This window comes from Pseudonaja textilis, chromosome Z (assembly GCF_049901715.1).
Source record: "Pseudonaja textilis isolate UNSWEBS1 chromosome Z, rPseTex1.2, whole genome shotgun sequence".
NCBI classification, from domain to species: domain Eukaryota; kingdom Metazoa; phylum Chordata; class Lepidosauria; order Squamata; family Elapidae; genus Pseudonaja; species Pseudonaja textilis.
The window spans coordinates 61144142-61162706 of record NC_142008.1 but is presented as its reverse complement, the minus strand read 5'-3'; the positions used below and the strand labels follow the sequence as shown (position 1 = coordinate 61162706).

Sequence of the window (18565 nt, the reverse complement as noted above, 5' to 3'; positions counted from 1 at the left end):
AATAAAGTTCAGTTGCCTTTTGAAAAGCACCTTAGGGACAGCCATGTCCTGGATGACTCCATGTACTTAGGAGATGTTACAAGGCTTATGTCCTACTTTAGCATCTGAAAGAATGGAAAAATGACAAACATAGACTTGAATTTCCAGTTTGACATGAAACAATACCCAGTGATATATTTTTTTCTGTGAAGCAGGTTGGACATCTCAAAAGTCTTTGTATATATCCAAGATCATGAGGTATCATTAATTTGGACATTTATTGCCAGTTCTGGGGATTGGAATTTGGATTTGGTGATACTTTATCTAAAGACCAGGTTTCCATCTTGGAGTTCATCCTAGATTTGGCATGGGCAATTGAGAAGCCTTCATGACAAGTGGAATTTTTAACCAGTGTTGGCAAATAAGAGAGCTTCTATTGGTAACAAATAATGCTATTTCAAGATTAGACTACTTCTTCATGTTTGTCTCTTTGAAAACTACAGCTGGCTCAGAATGCAGTGGAATAGTGAATGAAAACATAGGTACCCTGTGTGTGTTGCCAAAAAGCATACTCATGTGCTCCGTCTTCTGAGTGATTTCTTTACCTTTGTATTTGATAGCGGATATTAAAAGTGTAAAGAAAAGCAATTGAGTTATGACTTACATGAAAATTTTAGTATTGTCAGTTTCATAAGTTAGCTGCTGCATAAGTTTATCTTTTGTTACCTAGTTTAATTGTTTAACCTGATGCTACTAAACCTAATAGAGCTAAAATGCTTTCAAATCTTTTTTGTAAGCAAAGAGTTTTAGATCTGAATTAATTGTGGACCTTGTTTCAATAAAAAAGCTGCAACAAAAACATTTTGTAGTTTTATGATATATTTAGACGCTGCGTTGATTTTCTCAAAACTAACTTTTGTCTCCCTTTTTTTTTTTAGTTAAGAACAGCATTGGATAGGATAGAAGAAATGGAGATGACCAACAGTCATTTAGTGAAACGGTTAGAGAAAATGAAGGCAAATCGAACTGCACTGCTATCTCAACAATAGAAAGGAAACTAAAGAATGTGCTGCTCCTTGAAATGCTTGAGCTTATTTTAATATAGACTTTCCTTGGCATAAATTTGAAAACAAAGCTGTTCAGTGAGTTTGTTTCATAATTAAGTGGCAAATATTTTAATTTGAACAAATGGGAAATTCGCTTACATCTCCATGCCGTTGATGAGTTTTAGCAGCTTAATTCAAAAATCTGATGGAGCCCAATACTCTATGGTTGACTTACTTTATATAAACTACTATTTTTACACTTGTGAAATCAAGTTTATTCTCTGAATTATTTTCAATTGCTTTAATGCTTGGTGCTTGGAAAAAAATGCACAAATTCAAGAGTATGCTTCACAACAAACTAACCAATTATGTGCTCAAAATCCTCACATGGTATACACGTGCCTTTAATATAGTGCAATGAAATTAGAACAAAATATGGAAACAAATACCATTTATTTTAAAATACAATTGGAGTCTTGTTTGCTAAATTTTATACATTTTTATGGAACACTTTTGTACAATATTTAAATTTATATAAAATAGAAATTACTGTATAAAATCTGCTTTATTGCATGGTGATGGACACTTGAAATTTCAACTAAGACCTTCCCTATTCTTAATGTAAGAGTGTGCAAGATTTGTTATTTAGTGTGTGAAACCTGATGTGTGCGATGCTTAAGTGAGGAGTGAAATGTGGGTGGGAGAAATGTGACAGGTATAAACCTATTAAATGGACACTGCATAGCATGGGTGTCTCTTGTCTTAATGTTCTCTGGCATTTTCATTGTTGAGCTTTTTAATGTACTAATTCTAAGAATTTTTATCCTCCCATATAACTCAAAACACTACAGACTGAAAATGTTTGCTACTTATCTTGAATAATAAACTTGACAGGATATAATTAAGTAAAAATTATATGAACAGAATCTGTTTATATTCATTATATTACTAAGAAAATTGCTAATTTCTAATACAGATAGTCCTTGACTTACAACAGTTTGTTTAGTGACCATTCAAAGTTACAACAGCACTGACAAGTGACTTGTGACCATTTTTTACATGACCATTGCAGCAACCCCATGGTCACGTGTTCAAAATTAAGATGCTTGGCAACTGACTTGTATTTATGATGACTGCAGTGTCTCAGGATCATGTGACCACTTTTTGCAATTTCTTGACAAGCAAAGTCAATGGGCAAGCCACGTTGACTTAACACCTATGTTACAGCAGTGATTCACCTAACAACTATGGCAAGAAAGGTCATAAAATGGGGCAAAACTCACTTAACTATCTTGCTTAGCAACAAAAACTTGGTTTTCATTTCCGATCGTAAGTTGAGCACTATCTATATTTCCATATAAAATTTGATCCTTTACATTCAAAGATGCTCTAATCACCTATTCCCAGACTATCTGCCAGCAGAAATACTAAAATAGGATCAAGAAAAGAGAATTCTGGTCTTCCATATTTTTCCAATTCATCAATTGTACGGTTCACTAATAGTAGTATGAGGATTTAAATCTTACATTTTTGTTATAAACAGAAATCTAGGAGTTTAATTAAGTTTTTGTTTGCTCATTGTACAATATGTGGATATTGTGAAATGTTGAACAATAGTGGATTAATTTTCTAACCATACAATATAGTCATTTTATGCAGAAGTTTGTGATTAACTGATTAAAGTTTATAATGAGAAAGAAAACAGATTAAATATTATAGAATAAATATCTGCATTTAGCATCGCTCAAAAACTTTGTACAAGTCAAATAGATTAGCAAGTTGTAAAATATTGCCATCTTCTCTAAAATTTGTAGGAGGTAAAAGGTATGACCGAAAAGCTTTGTAGAGTATATGTTCCACTGTCCATTTCCACGATCTCATACATTTTCCAGGTTCTTCAACCTGTAAAAGCAATATTAACAACACGTCAGAGTTCATAGTAAAGTTTTAAAACATGTGCATTATTGAATAACAATCTATATAATATGCCTTTTTAGATTAATTGATAATTCAATTTGTAAAAATCATTATATTAATGCAGCAATAATTAGAGATATGCCTAAATGTCAACAGTTAATTTGTTCAATCACTTTACAATTTTCAATTTTTTATCATTTTTGGAATGATTATACATTAGTTACAAAAGATCCATGCAAAAATGAACATTTTGCAACTTTTCCCTGTCAAGTGTTGCCTATAGTATGATACAAATGAATGTTTTTTTACTTTATGTAACAGTCTGAGCAAAGTGGATAGGCTGACAAAAATGCAAATAGAACAAAATTCCCATAAATCTAATACCTGGTTGCTTTAGTAGTGCAGCCCACAACTTTTTTGGTGCCAGGGACTGGTTCTATTAGAGAGTTCTATTAGTGGACCAGGAGAGGAAGTGGCTTCATGTGCTGTCTACATCTTGTGTGTGCACAGATGAGGCTTGGCTTGTTTGTACAGCCTGGTTTCTGGTGTGCCATGGACCAGTGGTGGTGTGCAGCCTGAGCACCCATTTCAGTATTTAGGTAGTTTCTCAACTTGTAATATTTAGTTAACTTTGTTCAAAGTTACAAAGCTCTGAAAAAAGTGAATTATTACCATTTTTCACACTTATAACTATGGCAGCATCCTTGTGGTCATGTGATCAAAAATTGGATGCTTAGCAACTGACTTGTATTTATGATAGTTACTGTGTTCTGGGCTCATGCAATCACCTTTTACAACTTTCTGATAAGACCTGCAAAGGGGCCAAGATGACCAGTGGCGACCTGCTCTCCAACTGCAAGCCAAAACAAACAGTGGGACAGAGTAAGCATGTCCAGTGGTCTGCATCACATTCCTCCCACCTCCGGCCAACCTGGTGGTGGCAGTGGACTCCAGAGCCTCAGTGTGCATCAGCTGAGGGGCTGGCAGGCTGCGGCTACAGCCGGAAACTATCCCCTCGCACACAAAGGGTGGAGAGCACGTAGTGGCTGACAGGTTTCCAGCTGTAGCTACCATGCCCTCTGCCTTGCCTCATTTCATCCTGCAGGACGAGCCTCCCGCCCACTGCCCCATTCAATGGAGACCTCTGGATTCCCTCCCCAACCCCACAGGCACCACCCACACAAGCGACATCAAGCAGACCACACCCAGTCAGCCGCAACCACCCAGGCCATGCCCCTCCCCTGGCCACACCCCCCACCCGGGAGGACAACAACAATGCTGATCTGGCCCTTATGAAATTGAGTTTGATATCCCTGTTCTATAGCAGTTGGCTGCATCTCAAAGGATCCATCTGTTAAAATATTGAAAATTGAAAGAGCAACTTTTACAGCTTTCCTCCTCTCTGACAGAAAATGCTCTCTCTCCAAAGGCAAATGCTATTTGCTCAGCCACATAAGGGTGCACAAAAGAGAGAACTCTTAAGTTCAAACCCTTGAAAGATCAAAATACATTAGACTTTATAACTAGACATGATCTACTGATAGCACAGACTGTTCGATATTTGACTTGCTGACTACAGTTGAAAATAAATAGGTTCTTCTAAAGTATCTTCTGAAAAAATTATTGAGAGTCAATTAAGTAAAATTGCTCATTCTGCCAAACAAATTATTTTATTTGTATAGTGCCTCCAGACACTGGCACAAGAAAGGAAGACTTCATTTTTAAATTAAAGTAACAAGAAAAGCAATTATACAAAGGCAAGAAGTACAAAAAGCTTCTAAAAAGCAGATGTCTCTTACAAGCCAGTAAGATAACTGCAAATCCTAAACAACAGAGTAAACATAGGCAGATGGGGATCTAGAACACTTTTGATTCAGTCCTTAAGCCAGCTGTTACATTGTGAAAAACAACTGATGCACTTAGAAAACATAGTATAGCTTCTGCTTAGAGGAAGTTGCAGTGTTGCTGGATTCGGGATGCACCCAATGCCTAATAAATCCTTCCCTTGCAGAGAAATTGGGGATCCAACTGAAAGAAATGGAAAATCCCATCGCTTTCTGCCAATTAGATGGAACTATGGCGGGGTGGGTGGGAGCCAGCCAGGTTTATCACAGAACCATTGAAAATAAGACTAGGAAACCATAGGGAGATGCTCACATTCATTGTAGCCCCAGGAATGGAAGAGCCGCTAGTCCTAGGTCTCACATGGCTGCAGAAATGGAATCCAAAAATAAATTGGAGGACAGGAACTGTACAATTCCAGAGAGACGTAATATTTGCAAATAGCTCAGAGGAAAGAATTAAAAAAGGGACAGAGAACAGAGAATCAGCCATGACTGGACAATCGGCTGAACCCATTAACATCCCCAATGAGTACCAGGATCTGGCCCAAGCATTTAGCGAGGAAGCTTGTGATGAACTCCCACCCCATCAAGCCACAGACTGCGCTATCGAAATCCTACTAGGGGCTAAACTCCCAAAACCACAAATGTAGCGCATGTCTCCCAGAGAACTGAAAGAGCTCAGAGCATTTATTGATAAAAATTTAAGTTTCATTGAACCCGTCCGACCAAAAATAGCTGCCCCAGTGTTATTCCACGAAAAGAAAGATGGCTCCATACGCTTGTGCATTAATTACAAAAAATTGAATGCAATTTGCATAGAGAATATATATCTACTCCCCCCTCTGAGGACATGTCTCCTTTAAAAGACATGAGTTTTGGAATAAAACCAGCTAATCAAGAAACTAATAATTCAGAGTGCCATCAAAGGATGGGACACAAACAGAAATGTATGCAAAATTGTCTTAAATGTGCAGGCAATTTAAAAACCATTTAATGATTTTTCAGACTCTTAGCATCAATGTACAGGACAGAAACAATACTATAAAAACTATTAGGTAACAGGAAAGATCTGACACAGAAGCTGCCACTACAGTAATGAGAAAATTTGCTCCAATTTTTCTACAATCCAGGTAAAGGATTCCCTATTTAGTTTCTAGAACAGTATTGACTTCTGACTTAATCAGGCCATAAGGCCACAACACTTCAGTGGTAGATTTATGTGGGCAGGAAGAATCCAAGTAGGCTAATTTTAGTCAATGTTTCAATAAGTAGGATCTTGTATGACATTTTAGAAACAATGCAAAATTCCAGTACATCAAGGAACATGCAGTGTAGCTTGTATAACTAGGCTTGCTTGTGCTAATAAACAAGTACTGAGTATCCTCAGCAGAATGGCACAACTGACATATTTTAGATGATTTGAGTCATTTGCATAAGTACACAAATTATGTTGATTACATTAATAATGTAAATTTGGATTTGACAGAAATTTCACCACTGCTTAACTAAGTTTCAGTGTTTTGTTTTGTTGTTTTTTATTGAATTAACCTCCTTGCTGATCTGTGCACACACATCTTCAGGAGAATGATCAAGTAAGGTACTCTGGCAACATCATGGCAATTATCACTTTAGCATTATTCTGTGAAGCTTTTGCATAACTGAATTTTTGATCAAGGACCAATTCAACTAAAAACTTCTTAAGATTTTACTGCATGAACATACTCTTCAGAGCCCTTACCCCAAGAGTACATACTATGTTTTCACTAAAATGAAAAAAGACAAACACGTACTAAAATATAACATGAGGTAATATTGCTGATGTGATGCAATATAGCTGATGTAATAGTGTTTCCCCAAAAACAAGGGTCTTATTTTGGGGGGGGGGGGTGTCTGATTATTGACTCACCTTGCGGCAGCAGCAACAAAAGCCCACTTATTCTGCAGCAGCTTGCTGCTTGCATGCATTCGTCCCTTGCTTCCATTTCTCCATCAGAGGCTTTCCGGAAAGTCCTCTGCAGCCAAGGAACAGGCTCTAGATTGACGTGCAGTGCCTCCCTGGCCTTGTTTTGCCAGATCCAGGGCTGTTATCGGCTGCAGAGGGCTTTCTGGAAAGCTTCTGATGGCAAAACGAAGGCTAGGGAGGCACCGCGCACATCAATCTGGACCTCATTTCTTGGCTGCAGAGGGTCTTGCAGGCGACATGTACGAGCAGCAGCAAGCAGTCACAGAAGAAGTGGACCTGCATGTCGAGGCAGGTGTCGTAGTGTGTGAGGTCTTGTAAGCAGGGCAGCCCCACCCTTCATCCCCACCCTAGCTTAATTTTTACCCATGCACCCCGTCCCTTAGGGCTTATTTTGGAGGTAGGTCTTATACTGGGTGCATGTGCAAAAATCAAGCTAGGACTTACGTTCTAGGTAGGTCATATTTTCAGGGAAACATGGTATTTGGTTACTGAAGGAACTAAAATCTACTTAACGGAAAAGGTTACTGCCAAAATGTTTTAGCAATATAAACCTCTTCCGGGGTATTAAAAAATAAAGTATCTCTATCTTCATAATTCAAGGGTTCATAATTCACTTTTAAAGTACTTCATAGCACGGAGCAGGTTATCTAAGAAAATATGTTGCCTAATGGGATTATCCTGCCCCACTTACTCAGAAAAAGCATTCTATGGACTCCATCTGCCAAGTAATTGGCTAACAGGACCCAGAAGAGCGTCTTTTGCAATGTCCCTGGCCTCCTGTAACATTCCACAACTAGAGGCCTTCCAGAAGAGTTTTAAAACCTGGTTCTGTGGTTGTTGGCTTGGAGCACAAATGGGGAGCACTGTGCTAGAAATGGTTAGTTGAGTCAGAGGTAAAAGTCACCTCTGCAACATATGTGTTTTTTCTTTTTAACCTTTGCTTAAAGGTTTTTAATTTTAATGCTTTTATATTTATGCTTTTATGTCACTGTAAGTTACTCAAAATCACTTTGTTAGCAAGATGGCCAGCATATACATTTAATAAATAAATACACAAATATTAATACTCTAGGTACAAGATTTGCAAATATAGCTTTTATGTTCTTGCCTTTCCAAACTGGTGCTTTTTAAATGTATACTTCCAAAATTCTAAGATAAGTGTCTGGAAAATCTGGAAATTGTAACTCCAATACATGATGGCTACAGGTGTAAAATGATCTTTTCATTTTTTACTACTATAGACAATACCTGTTGAAAAGTGAGACCAGAATCTTCCATTATATACTGCTTTCTAATAGAGTAGAACATGGCACATTCTTTACTAAGGCTATCAAAACACTGCTTTTCTTCATCCCAGTTTACCTGGTAAAAAAATTAAATAAAAGGTATAGTTCTAGATTTAGTGAACTGGTCAGTTACAAAGACAAGTTATTATGAATAAAGAATATTGTAGTTTTAACCTTTTAGCAGGGGTGATAGTAGTGATATGACAATCAGAAACTGAAACACTCCATTCTGATTTCTTTAATCTAATTTTTATTAGTTGTTTAGGTTACATTTGTATGTAATGTTAAACTTGATAATAAGTATATTTCATACACAAAGTTGAGAATATATAAAAGATTGGGGGGGATTAAAAATAACCTATTTACAGGTTCTACTTCCTATGAATAGAGATATTCCGAGAAGGAAGAAAGTAAGCCAGTATTGTGTGGTGGTTAAAGAGCTGGACTAGGACTTGGGAAACCCAGAATCAAGTCTACCCCCAAGCTACCTCACAGGGTTCTTGTGGGGAAAAAGTTGAAGAATGACCTATGTACATTGCCTTAAGGAAAGGCAAGTTATAAGTTAAACAAACAATCCTATCATAACCTTTATAGAAATAAATTGCCGAAGATTTTAATGATTATAGTTATGTTTTACAAAATCTATTTCAATTTTAACTTTTTTTAAATGGGAAGTATATTAATGAAACTATGTTTGATAGAGATTTGGCAATCCATTGTAATTTAAGAAGTTGGATGAATGGTTGGGAAAACAGTATTAAGGTCTTCCATAATTTAAGTCTTTGACAGAACTGGTAATATTAAAATAAATTATTATCAGTTGGGCCTCAGTTCAGATATATGTTTTTGCACCTTTTTGCTTCTTTTCTCATGCTGAATATTAAGAAATAAAAATGACCTATCTAAGCATGCCTGCATATAGTTTAAAAAATAGTAATTTATACTGAATTTCAACGTACCTCTGTGGCCAAACGAAGGATAAACATAGGTAGCCCTTCCAGTGGAGGAACATAATTATCAATCAGAAGTGGCAGTCCAGTAAGATTTCCTTCCTGTAAACAGAAAGTTTTCATACCATATTTTCATCATCATATTCCATAAAGCCATTTGTTTCAAATGACTGCAAATAAGATAAATAACATGAAGATATTAAACATAAAAGAACAAGTGTTGCATATATAAAAACCCATTATAAGCTATTTCTATTAGATCAATTAAAATGCCAGATTATGAACATATTTCTATTATATTACAGTTTTAGATTTATTTTGATGGTGTTACTAAAGATATTATCTTGCTTTTAGATTCTCTTTCGAAGAGAGAAGGCCCACTATAGATATGCATAGTTTCAACAGGTTAACTCATAACTTGTAGGCCAACAATTTCCTAACTAAATAACTAAATTTCAGCACTACTACTACCAGTACTGAATATTGGTAGCAGGCCACTCACTGGGTGAATAATTTTATTTATTTATATATATATATATAAATAAAATTATATATAAATTATATATAAAATATATATATAAAATCTCATACAGATCGTCCTTGTTTTGCAACTTATAGTTATGATGATCATAAAAAAAATATCCTTGTAACCAATCCTTGCATTTACAAGGTTGGTAAAGCAAAGCTGAACTAAGATCATAAGCACAGCTGTATTTTCATTTTGCAATCACTTTGTTTAACAACAAAACTGCCAATTCCAATTGTCATCATTGGGCAAGACTACATGTACTGGAATTATTAATGTAAATAATTGGGTATAATCATGAATTTATTGTTTAGAAGTCAAATGCTATAGTAGTACATCAATTTCAAGGGAGAAATAGTCTTTTAGCATTTCACTCTTCTTTGATAGGAAGTCAACAATATATTCAGCAAGGCTTTCTTTTGGACCATCTTCTTCTGTCCAACCACTTTCAGCATTCTCCAAGGCCAACATAGCCAGATCAAAGAGAGGAGCTGCTTCCTATATGCACAGAAGTAACACAAAACATTATTATTTATGAAAATAATATACTGTCTAGAGGCATCCAAAAGACTGTCAGTCTGAGAACATTTCTTTATATGAATTATATATAAAGATGGGATATGAAAATTATTGTCACCTTCCCAGGTGGAGGGTGTGTTAAATACTGTGGAAGGCTGCTGTAACACACTTCCACAATTAAATTGGGAATACAATTTATCAATCCTGAACAGGTCCAGAGACTACACAGCTAAATATATAAATAGTAATCAAAACACATAATAATTATATAAAAAATAAATTATAAAAACAAATTTGATAATTAAACCACACTTTGGCTCTTAATATCAGAATGTTCTACAAAAATATATGTGAAGGAAATATTAAGCTACTCTTTTATTATAGAATTAGAAATAGTAAGTGCATTATTAAGCTGTGTTGTCTTTGTTGCTGTATCCTAACCACAAAGTATGTTCAGTTAAACAAAATGTGCTGGATAGTTGCAGGCTTCTGAAAAAATAGGAACATCCGCCCAGGCAAGGCCTCTGGCAATAAAACAGGCACATAAGATAGGGACATCCACCCAAGGTAAAGTACAAGTAAACAAGTTAAGATATCTGGTGCCTAGAAAGAAAAAGTCAAGACGATCCTTTACCTTATAGTATGACTTAAAGATAATAAGGGGAGTGGGGAGATCTTCTTAGGCGTGGCGTGCATTGTGTAGAATGTATAAAATGATTTGTTTGACTATTAGATCTTGCTCTTCTTGAACCCAATCTACTTTGGAAGGGACTTGAAGGTTCATTTGCAAACAGTTATTTTCTTTAATAAACCTTTGAATTGTGAACCAAACATGTCTCTGTATTATGAGTATTAAATAATTTGGGTCTTACATCTCCCATATGTATATCTGAGTCACGTGGGTTTCTCTGAATAACAACTTCTACAAGGATGGAACAGATAACTACAGATAAGTTGGGACAGACAACAGAACATATGCATGGATTTAAAAACATGTAAATATTAAGAAACCATGTAAATATTAACGAAGCATAAGGAAACTACATTGGTCTTCCATACATGTCTTATATGCTAGCCTAAAATGTATAAAAAGAACTACTATCTTTAGAAGATTAGTAAAGTATCAAATTTAAATTCTACCCCTAAAGTATACTTACTGATAATCTTAAAACTCCAAAGTTTCCAAAGTCATAAATAAGGATCTGATAGAACATTTCTTGACTTGAATCAAAAGAAAACAAAAATCAGTTTCTTAAATGCACATTCTCTTGTATATTTAGCATTAAGCTTTACCATGAAATTATTAATTACAAATTATATTCTAATTTATGAATTAGAAGTGACAATCAAATAGTCAGCAATATATAAAATCAACAATACATAAAATCAATCAACTTATTTTAGCAGAATATTGAAGCATTCAGACAAAATGAATGAAAACGTCCTTCGAGTGCTGATTATAAATTATTTCAAAATATCATTATCATCAGCAAATTGCTCCAAAGACTGGTATATTCTATCACAAATCACATGTTGTTCTTAAATTGGACCATGCTCTCTCCCATCTTCTAGACTACGAACAAAATGCAAAAACTAAGCTGCAGTCCAGAACATTTATTTAAGATTCATTTCCTATTTCAACTAATTCTGTTTTGACAAAAATAACAATGCATCAGTCTACCACCTGAGTTTTGTGGTATTCAGAAGATAAAGTTTTGTCTGATACTGAACAAGTGCCCATTGAGGACTAACACATCCAACAAAGGAATGATCACGAAGCATCTCTTGAAGACCTGAAATAACAAGTTTATTTACGTTTAGGATATCGTACAAAATTAATAATAATATAGACCTTTAAAATCACTATGGATTTTGCAATTTATCCTAATCTACTTTAGTTACTTTTAAAACTATATAAAACCAAGAACCATTTTAATTGTCCCATTAGTAAAACCGACCCCAAATTTTAGAAGTTTGTTTAAAAGTAAATATATTACTTAAATAAGAATTTTGTTGCCAAAAATCTGAAGATTAACAAATATTTAAATCCATTTCTAAATTCAACTCAAATCAAACAATATAAACTTTTAAAATCCAATCCAGATTTTTCAAAATACTTCACAACGTTAATGTATTAGCTAGCAAAAAAATATGAAGGACAAAATAATAAATCACTAGTAATTGTATATCTAGATATAATGTTAGTAATCAAGTAAATGCCAGTCAAGCTTGAGTTATTTCTATCATATGAATATTCTGTTCTGAAACATACAAACTTAGAGCTAAGAAGAATCTACTTATATGAAGAATGTATAAGCTATTTTTATTTCCTTCAAAATATTTACAGAATTCTAATTGATTCTTCTAAGTTAAATTTTTTAGTATTCAAAAATTTATTACAAAATTGGTAATAAATTGTATGTAAAAGTATATCATGAGATTGTTTTAACACTAACATCAAAATAACTGCAATCTAGTTTCTGAATTAAGCTCTTCCTATACTTCTCAGAAATACACAACTTTATTTTATTCTATTAAAGGTTTTCAAGATGGCTACGCACATGGATGCTGTGGCTAACTGCTCCTTCTTTCAGTATATGGTGTGTATGATTCTATGTGTGTTTTGGATCCTTTCCTTGATTGAATCCTGTGCGGCAAGGAGCATCTATAGTTGGCAAGCCTTGTTGCAAATTGGACTGAAAAGTGAAAAGGCTATTACGGACGATTTTATACATTCTCATAACATACCGAAGGAGGCAGCTAGGCCCCTGGGGGAGCCATGGATCACTATCCCTGTAGAAAGGAGGAAGAGGCGGAGAAAGAAGAACAGGAAGAGGAAGAGAAGATGCCATGCTGGGGTTTTCTTTAGGCTCAGTAAGTTTCCACACAAGCCTTCAATTCCAAGTATATTTCTTACCAATGCAAAATCTCTGACTAACAAAATGGATGAATTAAGGCTACAAATTGCAAAGACTAAATTCATCAAGAACTGCTGTATTTTGCTAATCATAGAAACTTGGCTTCATTCACTCATTCCAGGTGCAGCTGTTGAGCTGGAAGGCTACGTAGCTCACTGGCAGGACAGGAGTAGAGATTCTGGCAAGATCAAAGGGGGAGGTTTAAGCCTTTATGTGAACAAAAGCTGGTGTATCAATACAAAGACTGTAGACAGCCATTGCTCCATGGATCTGGAGTATATAACTCTTAAATGTAGACCCATATATCTTCTGTGGGAATTCAGCGTGGTTTTGATTACTGCAGTCTATGTCCCATCTAATGCCAATACTACTATAGCTTTGGGATTCTTGTAAACATTGTTAGTAATCAGCAGAATAAGTATCCTGTTGCTGTGCATATCATAGCGGGGGACTTTAATCAAGCTGATTTAAAAGCAGTGCTCCCTAAATTCTATCAGCATGTTAAATGTTCTACCAGAGGAGCAAACGTATTGGACAAAGTATATACCAACATCAAACATGGGTCTAAGGTTATACAATTGCCACATTTGGGACAATCAGACCATATGTCACTGCTTTTAGCACCAGCATACATCCCTCCTAGGAGATGGGCTCTGCCTATAATAAAGACAGTGAAATTTTGGCCAGAAGATGCTTCCCAACAACTTCAGGATTGTTTTGAGAACACAAATTGGGACATCTTTTACCACCCTGACCTAGAGTTGCACACTGCAACTGTTCTGTGCTGTATCAAACACTGCACAGATACTATCACTGTGGATAAACGTATTAGGATCTATCCCAATTAGAAATCCTGGATGACCAAGGAAGTCCAGCACCTCTTGCGTGACAGGACCAAGGCCTTTAGGTCCAGTGATGGGGCAAGATACAGTGTTGCCAGAGCTAATCTGAAGAAAGGTATTCGGAAGGCCAAGACTGATTATAAGAGGAAGATTGAGGATAATTTTTATAGCAATAACATGAGGCAGGTGTGGCGAGGGATTGAACAAATTACAAACCATCTACTGACCAATGTCATCCCTGCTGAGGGGGATGCTTCATTGGCAGAGGAACCAAATCATTTCTTTGCTTGCTTTGAAGTGGAGACATCAGAGACAGATAAAACACAACTACCAGCCAATTGTAGCCCCCACCTCATTGTGGAGAAACAGGAGGTGAGGAGCATTCTGAGGGCTATGGACACTACAAAGGCTGCCGGTCCTGACGGTATCTCTGGCCTAGTGCTTAAAGACTGTGCTAATCAGTTGGCTGGAGTCTATACTAGGATCTTCAATCGGTCTTTATCCCAGTCCATTATTCCATCTTGTTTGAAGGCTTCTATCATTGTTCCGCTGCCAAAGAAGTTCCCTATCAATAACCTCAACGATTACAGACCAGTGGCATTCACTCCTATCATCATGAAGTGTTTTGAGAAATTGGTCTGCTGGCACATCATTTCTAGTCTTCCGCATATATTTGATAAACATGTTTGCATACAGAAAAAAAATGGATTTACAGAGGCCACTATAGCCATCACTCTTCACACTGCTCTGACTCATCTAGAACAGCGGGGGAGGGGCGCTAATTCTAATTCAATCTGCCTTTGGATTATGGATTTCCTGTTTGGCCGCTCACAGAGGGTCAGATAAGGTAATCATACCTCTTCAGCCCTTATTCTTAATACTGGTACACCACAGGGTTGCGTGTTGAGTCCCTTACTCTATACTCTTTATGTGCATGACTGCATTCCCACTCACGCTAGTAATACTATTGCTAATTTTGCAGATGATACAACAGTGGGGGGCTTATCTCCAGGGGGAATGAGTCTGCCTACTGAGATGAAGTGGACTGGTTGCTTTCATGGTGTGGAGACAATAACTTGGTCCTCAACACCAATAAGACCAAGGAGTTTATAGTGGATTATAGAAGGAACAGATCAGACATCTAGCCCTTGCTTATCAATGGAGACCAAGTGGAGCAAGTGGACAGTTTTAAGTTTCTGGGTGTTACCCTAAAAAGAGGATCTGACCTGGGGTGCTCACATTGCAGCCCTGGTCAAAAGGGCCCAGCAGAGATTATTCTACCTGAGATTCTCAGAAAACAACAACTGAATGAAAAACTGCTGGTGACCTTCTACCGCTGCACCAGAGAGCATTTTAACATACTGCATCTCTGTATGGTTTGCCAATTGCACAGTGGCAGATAGGAAAGCACTCCAGAGGGTTAATGTCATTGCCCAGAAGATCATTGGTTGCCCTCTCCCCTCTTTGGAACAGCTTTATAGCTCCCGCTGCCTTAAGAAAGTTCAAAACATTCTCAAAGATCCATCTCATCCTGGGAACCCTTTTTTTGAACTATTACCATCTGGCAGATGGTACAGAATAATAAAAACAAGGACAAATAGGCTGAAAAACAGCTTCTACCCCAGGGCAGTAGCTCGTTTGATTTCTGCTTTATAGTGCAGTGTTGGTGTGGTGTCGGGGGTTTCCAGTTCAATGTGTGAAGGATAAAGGATGTGTGTTTGTGTTTACTTTCATAGTCATGGTCATGATGTGCACTGAAGATGGTGTTTGATTTCGTTGTACGAGATGCAATGCCAATAAAGTAAAGTAAAGTAAAAGTAAAAGTAAAAGTAAAAGTAAAAGTAAAAGTAAAAGTAAAGTAAAGTAAAGTAAAGTAAAGTAAAGTAAAGTAAAGTAAAGTAAAGTAAAGTAAAGTAAAGTAAAGTAAAGTAAAGTAAAGTAAACCCTGTTGCTTCATCAGTAGCTCAAGTATATGAATCAAATTTTGCTTTCTAGGGTGATGTTTTGCAGTTCTTTCAATCTGAACATGCATTCAAACTTTGTGAGGTCTTTAGAAAAAAAATAGTAGTTTTAATAAAATAGTTTATAATAATTATTTATAAACAAATAATGAATTTGTTAATTCTCTTAAGGATTTTGGAAAATAACTTGTGATGAAGACATACTTGTCATTCTGTAGTAGCAGCTGGTTGGGAAAGTGAGTGTCTGAGAAATGGAGATGGGAATAGGACAACTGTTTGGGCATTGGGGCTCAAATCAAGGAGTTGGAATGTGAAACTGTTACAAGACAATGGTCTTGTGTTCCCGTCTTCCACATTTCCCTCTTTCCACTGCTACCATAATATTCTGACCTGACTCCAATTTTCAAATAATAGCCCTATTCTCATTTCCTGATTTCCCCAACCTCGGAACCACCAACTGTCCTCAGCAGACATCCTTGGAAGAGGAAGCTGACCATTCTGAGACATTTTATTTTTATCAGCTCTCATCTCTTCCACCTTAGTACATTCACACATACAGGTGAAACTCGAAAAATTAGAATATTGTGCAAAAGTTCATTTATTTCAGTAATGCAACTTAAAAGGTGAAACTAATATATGAGATAGACTCATTACATGCAAAGCAAGATAGTTCAAGCCATGATTTATCATAATTGAGATGATTATGGCTTACAGCCCATGAAAAACCCAAATCCACAATCTCAGAAAATTAGAATATTACATGCAATCAATAAAGCAAGGCTTGTACATAGAACAATATCAGACCTCTGAAAAGTATAAGATAAATATGTACTCAGTACTTGGTTTAGGGCCCTTTTGCAGCAATTACTGCCTCAATGCAGCGTGGCATGGAAGCCCATGGCACTGCTGAGGTGTTTTGGAAGACCAGGATGCTTCAATAGCAGCCTCCAGCTCTTCTGCATTGTTCGGTCTCATATCTCTCATCTTTCTCCTGGCAGTGCCCCTAGATTCTCTATGGGGTTCAGGTCAGGCGAGTTTGCTGGCCAATCAAGCACAGTAATCCCACGGTCATTGAACCAGGTTCTGGTGCTTTTGGCAGTGTGGGCAGGTGCCAAGTCCTGCTGGAAAATGAAGTGGCTCCCCAATCAACACAGACTGTGGAAACTTCACATTGGACTTCAAGCATCTTGCAGTGTGTGCCTCTCCATTCTTCCTCCAGACTTTGGGTCCTTGGTTTCCAAATGAGATGCAAAAGTTTCTCTCATCAGGAAAGAGGACTTTGGACCACTGAGCAACAGACCAGTTCTGTTTTTCTTTAGCCCAGAGAAGACACTTCTGATGTTGTTTATTGTTCAGGAGCGGCTTGACAAGAGGAATATGATATTGGAAGTTCATGTCCAGGATCTGTCTCTGTGTGGTGGCTCTTGATGCACTGACTCCAGCCTCAGTCCACTCCTTGTGAAAGTCCCCAAAACTTTTGAATGGCCTTTTCCTGACAATCCTCTCCAGGCTGCAGGCACCCCTTGTGGATCTTTTTCTTCCACACTTTTCCCTTCCACATAACTATTGATGTGCTTCAATACAGCACTTGGGGAACATCCAACTTCTTTTGCAATTACCTTTTGAGGCTTTCCCTCCTTATGGAGGGTGTCAGTGATGGTTTTCTGCACAACTGTCAGGTCAGCAGTCTTTCCCATGATTGTGCTTCCCACTGAACTGAGAGACCATTTAAAGGCTCAGAAACCATTTGCAGGTGTTATGGTTTAATTAGCTGATTAGAGTGGGACACTTTGAGCCTAGAATATTGAATCTGTTCACAATATTCTAATTTTCTGAGATTGTGGATTGGGGTTTTCATGAGCTGTAAGCCATAATCATCTCAATTATGACAAATCACGGCTTGAACTATCTTGTTTTGCATGTAATGAGTCTATCTCATATATTAGGTTGACCTTTTAAGTTGCATTACTGAAATAAATGAACTTTTGCACAATATTCGAATTTTTCAAGTTTCATCTGTACTCTACAAGCAAACGAGTTCTCCCTTGCTGCTGAATTACTGAAAAAGGTTACAGGCAGTATAAAAAATTAGTGGCAAAAAAAAATAAACTTACTTGCATTTGCCCTTCTATTAATATCTTTTTGAAGAGTCAATATACTGGTTAAATTAATAATTCTTCTTCTTGTAGTGCAGGCAGCAGCCATTTCCTGTTGTGGATTTTTTTCCATTTCAAGACCATGATCTGTTCGCTGTCTCTTTCTGCAAGAGAAATTTAACTGAAAAACATCTCTTTTAAAGAACCCATTTAAGAAAACAAATAGTGTCTGCTGATTTAAAAAATACAACATACTGTTAATATATCCATAAGCAATTAAATTTATAAAGGGAAGAAACCATATAAAGTTAAACTTTCACTGAAGAGACTAAAAAGTTACTATAACCTAAGTCTATAAATAACATTTTTGTGGCACCTGGATTTTAATTAAGGCTATAAAAAATAATTCCTACCTGGATTTTAATTAGGTAATAAGAATATTTCAATCTTCCCAACTTATCAAAATAACATACAGGGGCCATTATTTACTGTAAAAGCATGAGAGTTACTACAAAAGTACAACACAACTAAAATATATGCTTTTAGGAAGCAATGGCAGGATAAGCAGAACATAATTAAGTTACATCCAATTAGGCAGGGGCAATCTACTTTTCAAATTATTATTAAACACAAAATGTTGGCTGGATGATAGAACAACATATATTACAAAATGAAGTAGAATGGTACCTCCTCTCAGGAATACAGTACTACAATAATT

General features: G+C 36.5%; 2 protein-coding genes across 13 annotated transcripts in view; one reads left to right on the top strand and one right to left on the bottom strand.

The window, feature by feature from the left end:
* Nucleotides 1–1772, top strand: part of LRRFIP2 (LRR binding FLII interacting protein 2) — a 63570-nt gene extending 61798 nt beyond the window's left edge. For all 6 annotated transcript variants that reach the window (XM_087918206.1, XM_087918211.1, XM_087918207.1 and 3 more), the window contains one exon: nucleotides 918–1772. In XM_087918206.1, the coding sequence (XP_087774332.1) occupies nucleotides 918–1028 (111 nt within the window). In that variant the 3' untranslated portion in view covers nucleotides 1029–1772. The remainder of the gene's footprint in view (nucleotides 1–917) is intronic.
* Nucleotides 1277–18565, bottom strand: part of MLH1 (mutL homolog 1) — a 67545-nt gene continuing 50256 nt past the window's right edge. For 6 of the 7 annotated variants that reach the window (XM_087918201.1, XM_087918202.1, XM_087918200.1 and 3 more), the window contains 7 exons: nucleotides 17866–18011; nucleotides 11715–11823; nucleotides 11188–11251; nucleotides 9848–10009; nucleotides 8995–9087; nucleotides 7998–8111; nucleotides 1277–2927 (listed from right to left, as the gene is read on the bottom strand). In XM_087918201.1, coding sequence (XP_087774327.1) covers nucleotides 2760–2927; nucleotides 7998–8111; nucleotides 8995–9087; nucleotides 9848–10009; nucleotides 11188–11251; nucleotides 11715–11823; nucleotides 17866–18011 — 856 coding nt within the window. In that variant the 3' untranslated portion in view covers nucleotides 1277–2759. The remainder of the gene's footprint in view (nucleotides 2928–7997; nucleotides 8112–8994; nucleotides 9088–9847; nucleotides 10010–11187; nucleotides 11252–11714; nucleotides 11824–17865; nucleotides 18012–18565) is intronic. The other variant, XM_026720597.2, reaches the window with a different exon arrangement.